Raw genomic sequence first — 13,100 nt, 5'->3', positions numbered from 1 at the left:
CACTCAGAAAACTTACACAATCTCTTCATTGTCTTTATTGTCTTTAGACAATACTCAAACAGATAAAATGAAGGTAAGGCAAAATTCAAGTGAGAATATAATGAGGAGCACACCGAGTAAAATAAAACAAATCAGACTACTCTGTATTGCAAGACTCAGAAGTGGGAAGATGAAAATGATTTATTCAGAAGTCTCACCTTCTCAACACTACCAAGACAGCAAAGTTCAAATTCAGTGTCAGCACAAACGAATGCATGAATCATATTTAGACAAGACTGATGCTACTGTAAGTTTTTCTCTTAATGCTTCATATTGTTACTTTCAACATGTGACAAGTGAAAATAGAAGATCCCACACATACAAGTTGGGTTGTTGTTGGTTTTTTTTGTCAGAGTAGGCTATGGGTCAACCCGTTTATTTAACACTCCTTTTTGATCTTTTACCTTTGAACAAGAGATACTGGCATCCAAGATGGTACTGAAAGTTTCTTCAGAAATGTTGACAGAAGAAAGAATGTCCAGTCTCAGCTCAGTAATATTCTGCACACAGTCTTTGACTTTCATATCTGGAAGAGAAGAAAAAGAATGCCAACAGTTCCCAACAGACTGTAGCCTCCTCTCTAGAGTTATTCTAAGAGGTCACAAAGGGCATAAAACTTTCATGTCATGTAATTTACTTTTACATCAAATTTAAAGGTCATTCTTATGCCAGATTGAAGGGCTTGTGCATCTGTTTGCATTATCCTAACAGAGCAAGGGTTACCACACAACCCTGTATTATGAGAATATATGAAAGCAGCGAAGCAGCCTTTTGTCCTTTAGTCCTTTAAGATTTTCTTCTTCCACTAACTTGAGTCCTCTCTTCTCTCCAATGACTCACCGCATATTACTGAACAGGCTAAACTATGCTGTCATGTGTTAGGGCAAGTACATGCACCTGTATAACATTGTCAAACTCCATAAGCAGCATACCTTTACAGTTAAAAAAAACAATGACATTGTTTTTAAAAAAAAAAAAAAAAAAAATACAGCACTGACTTTCAAAAAAATAACTGAAGAAAACAATAACTCACCATTCAAAAGATCAAAATTGCTGAGAAAATCTAGCACAGGATTTTCTGACAACTGTAGCTCCCAATTTTCAGCCAACCTGAAACAATAGCCTTAGATTCACACTTTATCAGAACTAAGTCATTGACTTCAGTATGTATTAAAAAAATATTACAAATAGTGAAACAGACATAAATTGAGGCAAAAGGGTCATGTTACACTGTGCACACTGTCCACACACCTTCCCATGCCGTGCTTATTTTTAATAAAATTTAAATTTATTTTTTATAAACTTAATAAATTTTAACCAAGAGATTAAAAACCTAGGGATACAAAGCACTGCTGATCCAAACCATAGAATCATTAACGTTGGAAAAGACCTTCAGGATCATCCGGTCCAACCATCACCCTATTACCAATGTCACCCACTAAACCATGTCCCTAAGCACCAGGTCCAGCCTTTCCTTGAATCCCCCCAGGGATGGTGATGCCACCATCTCCCTGGGCAACCCATTCTGACTCCCAACTATTCCTTCTGAGAAGATAGGAATTTTAATTTCCAACCTAAACCTCCCATGGCACTCGAGGCCATTCCCTCTAGTCCTATCACTAGTTACCTGTGAGAAGAGGCCAACCCCCAGCTCCCCACACCTTCATTTCAGGTAGATGTAGAGAGCAATAAGGTCTCTCCTGAACCTCCTATTCTCCAGCCTAAAAAAAAAAAACAGTTCCCTCAGCCGCTCCTCATAGGACTTGTGTTCCAGATCCTTCACCAGCTTCATAGACCTTCTCTGGACATGCTCCATGGCCTCGATGTCCTTCTTGTAGTGAGGAGCCCAAAACTGAACACAGTACACAAGGTGCAGCCTCACCAGAGAAGAGTAATGAATTTAGTCTATCTACTTTAGTATTCTTTACTAAATATACTTCTTTACTAAAATACTTCTTTAGTATTCTACTTCAAGTAATGCAGAGTATAGACGCTTCAGATATTATTTGACATTAAAACACTGGATGCAAGTATATGGCCTAAAAGAAGACCATCCAGGCTCACGTTCTTCCATGTTATTACAGTATTTCACATATAAGCCTATTATACAAATAATCAGCTATACTAGAACAGCAACAGTTATAAGCGACACTTTTAACTGACAATTCATTTGAAATAATCTATAACAGTAGTTTTATTTGTTCACTTAAAATCTACTATTTTTTCCACAAGTAAAAAAACAAATATTTGAAATTATTCAGCGCTCAAGTTTACAAGCACCATCCCATGTTTCTGACTGTCTGAACTGACCTGAATGTTTAATGTTTTCTGAAATGTTTAATGTTTTCCAGCTGCTGAGAGGACAAGGGCATAGCAAAACAGCTTTAAATAATAAATAAATATATATATATATAAATAAATAAATAAGATAACAAAATTTTGAGGTAATGGAAAATAATTATTTTCTTAGTTGTGATTCAAAGCATTCCTTGTGAAGCAGCAAGATCTGTTGCAAGTGCTCAGCAAAAGCAAAAAAATCCAGAATTTTACTAAATAATGGAACCTAAATAATTTGTGCATTGTATCTGCTCAACTTTCAGCTGCATGAACAAAGCTTAAAGAGCCTTTGATTAAAAGTATTTCTCCTGTAATTACATAATTTATAACATACAAGCACAAAATAGCATCACTAACACGAAACATTTTGAGCACCAAAATGTAAAAGGCTTTACATTTGCAAGCGACTCTGAATGTTCCCCGACATTAGTTGACATTCACAGCTGCCATCAGTGGTATTCTGTAAGGCTCTCAGGAAACTCTCCAGAGTATTTGAAAGTTTCTGGTTTATATATGCCATACTCTCACAATCCCCCTTGTTGAAAGCAAGCCACATTCTTTCAATATCCTGCAAAACAGAGTGATCAATTTTTTAGCAAATTCATGAGATCGTGTTATTTTTTGAAGTAGAAGGTCTTGGCAATCAAATAAGGCATACTTTCAAATGAGAATGTGGGTAAGGTACTACTCATTTATCCATTGTATTTGCAGCTGAAACCGGACCAAAGGTTTTCGAGAGCCACAGAATTCTCAAAGATTTCAGTTTTGAAAACAAGTGTGCTTGTGAATTTGGTCTAACATCAAGGATGTTCAACTAATAACAGAAATGCCAAAATTTGTGAAATTTCATTTCAATAAAATGTTTTGATAATTTTAGGCTAAACATTTTTTAGTTTTCTTAAATAACTGGTCTAAGCATCACTTTCTTTTCAGCAAACTGAAAATTCTGGATACCCATGTAAAAGACATTTCTTGTATTATGCTTTGCATAGAATTCAGGAGAAAAGTCAAAATTCACATTTCTGATGTTGCTTTATTTTTTCATTTTTTTGCAGAAGTATTTCATGGAGCACTGGAGACTCCAAAAATGTATCTCTTCAGCAAAAGACTACTTTGAGATCTGAGTGGTGTTTCTGACATCTTGTTTACATTAAAATATTGAATTTCTATTCATGTCAGCAAAAATCTCCAGGTAGACAGAGTAAAGACTAGCAGAGCTATTTCATGAACAGGGGAAGTAAATTTTGTCCTAAAAGCATGAAGCTAGTATTTTCTATGTGAGTGTATATGCAAGCATGCATGCACGTGTCTGTCTGTGATATCCAAAGGCCCGTTTCCTGCATTGGACAAGTGACTGAAATGCTAAATGTTACTTCTCCCAACCAGGACTGCTGGAAATTTCATGTACTTTTAAGAAAAACAAACACTGACCCCAACAGGTGATGACAATTGCTATTTTAGTTGGAATGACTCTGGCTAAGAAGTCTATTTGTATTTAGCTTGATCTTACATCTGTTCCTGCAAAGATTTAAAAGAATAAATGTACTCTTATTCATGAGATTAGCAGTATCGCAATATTTAAAAACTAAAATGATCTGCTGTTTGGTATTGAATGGTGTTTTAATTATTCATGGTACAGTAATTTTAGTTATATTTACAGCTGTCAAAGCTCACTAATATATAACTAAGAATTCCTTCTATGTATCACAGTAAAACTCCTAAGAACTATATCCATATAAACTTTAGCTTTGTAAAGCCAATATGGGAAGCAATCATTCAGACAACAGGAAAAAAATACTCCTGACATTAGTTCCCAAAGTTTAATGCATCTGTACATAACACCTGTAGGTATGGAAACCACTCAAACCTGATAATGATCTTGAACCAAATTGATTCCTTCAATGACAGAGACAAGTAAATGACTCATTATGTCATCTTTACACTTTGTGACAACACAGAAAAGGTTGCTGGTGACAGCTGGTTCTTCTGCAAGAGAAAATGTCCAAAGCTTAATCAGTTAAAAATAAATAATCACTGTCATCAGACTAAAACTTGACCAAAAAAATGGGGACAGAAAAGTTTTTAAAAAGAATTTTTGATAGTTAAAGGCACTGAGAAATATTTCTGGTCAGATTTATTTTCCATTAGAGAACAAAAAAGGCTTATTTGATTAAATTCCCATTACTGTTCTCCATAACATAATACAAAATTATATGCTTACATCACTATAGAGCTTTTCTCAAAGTGCTGGTCTTGGGCACCCATATGCAAAGAATAAAACTAAGGTATTCAAATGAGAGCAGTTTGTTGAAGAGTTGAAGGTGAAGTTATTCAGCTACAGGTAGCCAATCCACTAACTCAATTTGGCTCAATCCAAAGGCAAAACTTCATTTATACACTTGCCCCATCTTTCCTTTCTATCAGCCATAAGCTGCATTAAAAAAAAAAAAAACTAGCTCATTAAAAAACTGCTGCAATTTGATTCAATTCACTAGCCTAACAGTAAAATGTCCAGTAGAAAAAGGTGAGACAAAACCTAAATGCCTATACTGGGTCTGAGAGTTGAATCAAGGATGAAGAGGTCCTAGTGTGTCAGAGCAAGTGCAGGAAGAGGGGACATGCCTAAAAATGAAAGAAGAGAGGAATAGGTGCAAGACCTGCTTTCACTGAGATTTTAAATCAATGTGGCCATTCTGAAAATTATCCCTTTATGTGATCTGCATCAAAAATATTTTCCTGTGTCATTGCTAGGATCATTTTCCTGCATCAGTGTGCTTGCCCTACTTGACATCACCCAAATTTACTGAATTTTACAAAGGGTTGCTCATAGTAAAGTCTTAACACTACACTACTAACATATATGGTGACACAAGCAGTCACTACAACAGTAACCAACCTGAAAAGATTTTAAGAATATTCAAAATAGCAAACTGCAACTTATGCAACAGTTGAACACTAGCAGGGTGTAAACGTTCCTGAAGAATCTGGCATATCTTAGATGCTCTGTGGAAAGATTAATAAGAAAGCATTATAAGAAAACAAGGATATCATAGAATATTTTCAGTAAGTGACAACATACAATTACAATCACAATGGATCATGTTAGGATTTCAAAATTAACAGTTATATGACTAGCCATTGGTCTGACATGCTGTTATATTTGTCTGAACTATTTCAGAATCAGACCATAAAACTTCCAAGTAACAAAAAGAAAAAAAAGCAGGTTTTCATCAAGGTAAAATATGATCTGATTTCTTATGACCTTAGGAGTGCAAAAAAGTACTCCAGCAAAATAAGCAAAATCATAACCATTGTTAAGTTAGTTTGCAGAAACTCAGAGCTCACAGAACCTACTGATTTGATGGCAAAAAGCAGAATACTGAACAGCTCCAAAAATAAGCATTTGGGGAAAATAACATCTCTAACATTGCTTTTGATCTTTCAATTGCCTGGTCTAACACTGACCATTAGTCTGACATATTTGTATAAAGTGGCTCATAAAGGTCTGAAAAACACATCGGAGTCATGCATCATCTCCATTATGCTGTTTCTCTGTTGGGTTATGTCAGTAGAAACAGTAGTCCCGCAAGAAAGACACCCTACAGATCTGTGTTGCCACCAAAGCAACCGTCTTGTGGGATTCACTCACTGGGTATTACTCAAAGGCAGCAACACTTGTCTAGTGGTACTTTTATTATATGAGTTGTCAGTAAAGGTTTCCCATAAGGAAAGTTTCCTTTGCTGCTAGATTACATATTACAGGAACCTGTCAAAAATGATCTTGGGCTGAATTTTCCTCAGAAAATATATTTGTTAAACTGAATAACTTAATATGTGAGCATATATTATTATATGTATGAATATATATATAAATTAACTGTATATCATAGAATGATAGAATGGCTTGGGGTGGAAGGGACCTCAAAGACCATCTAGTTCTAACACCCCTGTCATAGGCAGAGATACCACCCGCTACATCTGGTTGGCCAAGGCTCCATACAACTTGGCCTTGAACGCCTCCAGGGATGGGACACATCCACAACTTCCCTGGGCAACCTATGCCAGTGTCTCACCACTCTTACAGTGAAGAATTCCTTCCTAATGCCTAGTCTAAATTTATCCTCTTTTAGTTTAAGACCATTCCCCCTTGTGCTATCATCATCTACCCAAGTAAAGAGTCCCTCTCCATCCATTTTATAAGCCCTCTTTAAGTACTGAAAAGCTGCAATGAGGTCTCTCCAGAGCCTTCTCTTTGCCAGGATGAACATCCCCAGCTCTCTCAGCCTTTCTTCATAGGAGAGGTACCCTCTGATCACCTTTGTGGCCCTCCTGTGGGTTCATTCTAAGAGGTCTACATCTTTCTTGTGCTCAGGGCCCCAGACCTGGATGCAGTACTCCAAGCGTGGACTCATGAGGGCAGAGTAGAGGGGCACAATCACTTCCATCGACCTGCTGGTCACTCCACTTTTGATGGAGCACAGAATGCAGTTGGCCTTGTAGGCTGCCAGCGTGCACTGTTGGTTCATGTCAAGCCTTTTGTCCACCAGAACCCCCAAGTTTCTTGTTGCAGGGCTGCTCTCAATGAGTTCTTCTCCCAGACCGTACTCATGTATGGGATTGCCCCAACCCAGGTGCAGTACCTTAAGCTTGGACTTGTTGAACCTCATGCGGTTCACATGGGCCCACTTCTCCAGCCTATCCAGGTCCAGTTGGATGGCATCTCTTCCTTCTTTAGTATAAACTGCACCGCTCAGCTTGGTGTCATCTGCAAACTTGCTGAGGGTGCACTCAATTCCAATGTCTATGTCATTGATAAAGATACTGAAAAGCACAGGTCCCAAGAGAAACCCCTGAGGGACACCACTTGTCACTGGCCTCTATCTGGACATAGACCTGGACATACTATCTGGGTGCAGCCACTGAGCCAATTCCTTATCCACTGAATGGGCCACTCTTCAAATCCATATCTTTCCAATTCAGAGATTAGGATGTCATGCAGCACTGTGTCAAAAAAGCCTTACAAAAGTCCAAGTAGATGACATCAGTCCATCTTCCCTCGTCAACTGATGTTAACTGATTATAATACATACTATACACATAGATATATATTATCTAAACAACTTTATATACATTCAAAAATATATATATATTCTATACTCACAGTCCCAAAAGGGACATCATGTTTGCATAAGTCACCAGCAATTTTAAGTTATTTTCATTTGGTGTTAATGTGGGTTTTTAAGAGGAGGAGGACCAAAAAAAGTTTTTTTGTTAGTTTGGTTTTTTGTTTCTTTGGTTTTTGTTTTTTGTTTGTTTGGTTGGTTGGTTTGGTTTGGTTTTCTCTCCATTTATTTTTTCCTTGTATAAAGAACTAAAACGAGAGCTTCCTGAATTTTCTCATTATTATTGAAAAAGCATGCATATGCTATACTCTTTTCTGTGCTCAGAACAAATTCTTGAAGGAGCTAGTGGACAAACTTGAGTCACTCTGTGTACAGTTTTAAAATATTTGTTCACTGAAGACCTGAAACCTAGACATAGGAAAATTAAAAGAATTTGTAGCTTGTAAGTTATAAATTTGAATGAAATCTGAAGACATTTCTAATACAGTATATCTACATTTGGATATAGAAAGAAAAAAAAAAATAATCCCAATTATCTGTTAATATTCTACTCCACAGCCCAAATAACCATTTCCCATTGTTAACTGTGGGTTTGAGCTTTCTGAGCTCCAAGGTTTTTAAAACATTAATATATTCAAAATATTTAGTTCTATAATAATATACAAAAATTCACCTTGAGTCTCAATACAGATTACTAGACACATAAACAACCTTGTCCAAACTATATAATTTGATACCAAATATGTCTGGTCTGACCAAAATAATGTGAAACAAATAAATATTGTTTTAATCAAAGAAGCAAATCTGAAATAAAACAGTAATTAAAGATTAGATCAAGCTGCTTACAAAGAATTGTTTTTTCACTGCTGATTCTCAGCACACTTAAAACAGTACATAGAAAATGCTCACCTCATTTCTGCCATTATATCCTCATGTAAATCCTTTAGTAAAAAGGGTGTTTTGTTTCTGTCATGTTCTGTGAAAGATGGAAAGATCATTTGCAGGATCTCTTGCAAGATCTCTAGAGTTCTCTTTTGGGACAGAGTAGAAATTTTTCCATATTGTGCATAATAAAAAAATGAATCAATCAAGTCGACTATCTGAAGCTCAGTATTGTTTGCATGCCGAGCTTCCTCTGTAACAGCAAAGTCAGAAATCATATGAAGGAGACTGCTTTGCAAAACTGAATTAGCAATATGAGTATTATTTGATATTTTTCTGCCAAGATGACCATCAAACAGCGTACCAGTGTAATCTCCTTTAGACTTATTTTGGAATAGTTCCAGAAAGTCAACAACATTTTCGACAAACAGCAGTAAATCTGGTGAATTTTCATTAGTCATAAGGAGGATCAGAGTTTTCATAATTTTAGAATAATTTTTACTGTTACACTCGCACATAAAGCTGTTCACAATCTGTTGTATGTCTTCAAAATTTCTTAACATAGCTTCTGCAGATGATATGTTAAATTGCTGCGTGAATACATGAAGAGTCTTTGAAGAGGACTGTCCATTGGCTACCTTTAGTAATTGAAACTCTTTGTCTATTGTTGCAAGTAAGTGTCTAACATTAAAATTCATCAGTAAATCTTCTATACTTTTAACTATAGGCAACCAGATGTTCTCAATGTTATCAGATATATTACTGTTCTCATTTAAAGCAGCTAATACCCTAAGCTTTGAGTAAGCCTGGCTTCCAACAGAAGACATTGCCATTAAAGGCTGAACTATAGAAAGAAAAGAAAGGACAGCTTCTGCATCCAAGAGTTCAGAAACTTCACGAGTCACATTCTTGACATTAGTAAGAACAGCCTTTATAAGTGATATTCTTGAGTGTCTGTTCCAATTTAGACCACCATAAAGATTATCCAACCATTCAAGAACATCTTCAGTCATCTCCATTTCCCCCACTTGTATATTGCTCAGAATTTCTATGACCTGTAAAGCCACTTGTCTCTTCAATGTGGAGGAACAGTTTCCTGAGTTTGTATCATTTGCTTGCAGTGGCACAGCATAGAGGAACAGTTCATCCCAAAAATCCCGTAGCTCTTTGAGAACTGAACCATTTACATGATGGAGCTCAGAAAATTTCAAAATAATAGAGTTCCATTCTCTAATCTGATGAAAAAAGCAAGTCAGATTGTGAATGATATCTGTCTGAAAATCTTCCAAAGTGCACAAGGAATTGTCATTCACAGTGATGAGTTTCATTTCCTTAATGGCATAGAAGATTGCATTATAATTCAGAGAAAAATTGGTTTGCGCAAAGTCACAAGGTTTAAAAGTGGGATCACTCCGAGGTGTTACTGTTGTGAGAGCCCAGCAGAATGCTGCAGAAAAACAAACTGAGGCGTCTGCAGGTTCATCAGGCATATCTGTCAATGTCTCCAGTAACATCAGTAGACTTTCTACTTGATTAGAGAATTCCTCTTTTGTAAACATTGGCATTTTTGCTTCCTGAGTCAGTACAAAAGCGTATACTTCGGCTAGTGCTTCTGTGATGTTTCTATGAGCTAATCTTTCTGTAAGGTTTATAACATCAAGGAGGAAATGGAACATCTCTTCTACATCAGAGAGCTCCTCTACTTGAAAAAGTCGTGTGATTTGCCATAAGCTGGTCAGGTTCCAATTACATGAATTGTTCTCAAATGCATCCCACCAGTCTATTAAGAGCCCTAACTCAGAGCTCTCAATATGCAAAGGTTTGACATTTTTAAAAAAATTATCCAGGCTCCTCTGGACTTGTTTAAATTGACCTATCAAGAATTCAATATCCATGCTCTTCAGATTTTGCACCAAGGTTACAACATGCTCTAGAAACTCTTTATCATTTCTTATTGGAAAAGCAGTGATAGTAGAAGACTTGAAAATTTTGAGTGCCTTTTTTAGCAGTTCGGCATTCACAGATACTTTTTCTATCAGTGTCTGTAAAAATGTGTTGTTGTCACCCTGCAATTCATGAGACAAGTTTGAGTCAAGACTACTAATCACATCTTGAAAGAACTCCATCCAGAAACCAATATTTTTCTCATCAATTTCAATATCCAACAGAGAGATGTTTTCTTGGATTTCAAAAGTTTCATTTTTTAGAAGAGTTTTAATTTCTGCCAAAATTTCTTTTGAGGAAAGCAGAACTTGATGGAAGGGTTTAAGAAACATCCTCAAAGTCCTGTTAGATCCATGGACGGACAGATTAAAATGGGTATCATTTGATGTATAGTGTGAGTACCCCATTAAACTGTTGACAGCCATTTTTATTAGCCTCCCAGAATTATTTAAGAGTGTAAAAATAAATTCAAGTACACTAGTATCATCTTGAATATGAATTTCAGGGAGAATTAATTTTAAAGTTTTTGCTATAACATTGAAATATACACTAACACAAATCACATCAGAACTAGTTACAGAGCACTCAGGGAGAATTAGATTAAAAACCAAATTAACAAAATCTATCATGTTCATTAGCTTAGTATCTGTCTCAGTGTTTCCCAAAGATTCCAGTAGAAACAAAACATGTTTTGCATTTTCAAGGTGGGACAGTGATTTGTATTTTTCACTGAGATTACTAAATCCACGTATCCACCCATTACAATCCTCTACTCCATCTACTATACTGTAAGAGCTCAGAAAGACATGAAGATGAGACGAAAATTTCATTTGTGAATAGTTTAGGTCTTTCAGAGTATTGTCCAAAATTAATTTGGTCATATTCTTGAAAATATTGACACAAGCCAAATATTTGCCTTGAGGTACATTTCTTAAGAAATCAGCTGTGTCTTTTATCTCAGTAAGAACAAATTCAAGTTCTTTCGGGGAGAGCTTGAGAATCGCAGAAAGTGAATTTCCAATGGAAAATATACTGGAACCCTTTTCTTTTCCTCCAGATCCTTCTAAAATGGAAGCGTCAAGCCAAGAATTCAAAAAATCTCTATGAACAACCTTCAGTATAGATTGCTGCAATTCAATTATCATGATTCCTATCATTTCTAAAATATCATCTGAACTGTTACCTTTAAGTGAGCTTGTGGCATTAATTGCATTTTCAAACACACTTTGAAGAATAGCAAGGAAAGCTTCAAAATCTTTCCAGTCATTTAAATCACCACCTTCAACCATGATTTTCAACAGATGCATTGCTGTTGTAGCTTCAACAATAGCCATATCCGTTTTATTGCACAGATCAATGTGAGTTGTATTTAAAAGACTTTCAGAGAGATCTGCCAAATCATTCCTCAGATAGACAAAAAAGGTTGAATTTAAGTTTAAGATTTTGGATGCTTCTTCAAAAATCTCTGTCCAGGTTTGAAGCCATGTAAAAGTGCAGTGCAAAGCAGAAGGCACACTTACGTCATCTCCTAAGTTTGTTTTATTAAAAACACTGTCCAATGGAAGCAGAAGTAGGTTATAAACTTCTGCTGAGTGATTTAGAGAAGTAATGTTTGATAGATAAAAATCAATGCACCCACTATTTACCAGGCATTCTAGTGAGAAATCAAAAAATTGTTCCAAATAACAAAAGGCAGCCGTTTCAAGCTCTTCATCCATTAATAATGTTTTAAGGCTGCTCAGAGTATTATAGACAATTTGCATCTCTTTTTTCCCTTCCTGTGCAAGAGACTGGGCCTGAAATTCTGTGTAATTGTAAAAGGTTTGTAATTTTTCACAGAGAGAATTACTGGTGAAGTTCCAGAGGAGATCAAAAGTTTCAAACAGAAAATCAGAAACTCGGTCCATATCTTGGAAATCATGCCATGCTTGAAAAGATGAAATATCTTTAGAGGTCTTATAAAGAAATTCAAACAAAGTGTTATTGTCAATATTTAGGAGCAAATCAGTATTCTGATACAGAGAGAAAAGTATCTGAAAAATTGAGTCCACAGTAATACTGTTTAATTTTTGGATGCCTTTGAAGAAGTTGGGAACAATTTCACCTAACTCTTGTACTTTATATATGAAAGTTTCATTTGAGAATAATGAAGATGAGGCATTATGCCGTCCATGAACTGTGCTGAAAGATGCATTGATATGAGTTTCTGTCAATGATCCAACCTCATAGAGATTCTTTTGGAAGTTTTCCCTCAAGTGTTCTAGGCGGTTCAAAGTAGTAACATTGAAATCTGGCCAATCAGTTAGGATATTTTTGACCAATAGCATACTTCCATTAAGATTTTTTTTATTTTCTGTAGTGGAGAATATAAATCTAGATAAGGTCTCCAATACTTCCTCCTCTTCCACTTGACTTATATGAGAGAGCATAGAATCAAGTTCATGGGATATAATTTTCACTATATGCCAGAAAATATCTGTCTTCTCTTTCATCCAAGATCTCTGAAGAGCCTGGAATTTTTTTTGCAATTCATTATGAAGGTCAGAAAGTGAAAGTGAGAAGTTTATGGCAGATTCCTCCCCCTCAGCAAAATTTTTCATCCATATAATCATATCATTCAGAACAGTTTCCATTAGAGACTGGAGGCTTGAAAGAGCTGAGAAATCAGGCATTATCATTCCTTCTATGACTTCTGCAAGATGATCCATTTCCTTTTCACCAGAAATCCATAAATTTTCTTCTATCTTCCAAAACTCTTTTACAGATGTCAAGTTC

General features: G+C 35.9%; 1 protein-coding gene across 1 annotated transcript in view; it reads right to left on the bottom strand.

The window, feature by feature from the left end:
- The window catches only part of ABCA13 (ATP binding cassette subfamily A member 13), a 196,835-nt gene that overhangs the window by 149,645 nt on the left and 34,090 nt on the right, over positions 1-13,100 (bottom strand). The window contains 5 exon segments of the mRNA XM_032181104.1: positions 444-565; positions 1,073-1,149; positions 2,772-2,944; positions 4,244-4,427; positions 8,409-13,100. Coding sequence (XP_032036995.1) covers positions 444-565; positions 1,073-1,149; positions 2,772-2,944; positions 4,244-4,427; positions 8,409-13,100 — 5,248 coding nt within the window.

Source organism: Aythya fuligula, chromosome 2 (assembly GCF_009819795.1).
Source record: "Aythya fuligula isolate bAytFul2 chromosome 2, bAytFul2.pri, whole genome shotgun sequence".
Taxonomy (NCBI): domain Eukaryota; kingdom Metazoa; phylum Chordata; class Aves; order Anseriformes; family Anatidae; genus Aythya; species Aythya fuligula.
The sequence above is the reverse complement of the archived record's forward strand: the minus strand, read 5'-3'. Positions and strand labels throughout refer to the sequence as shown.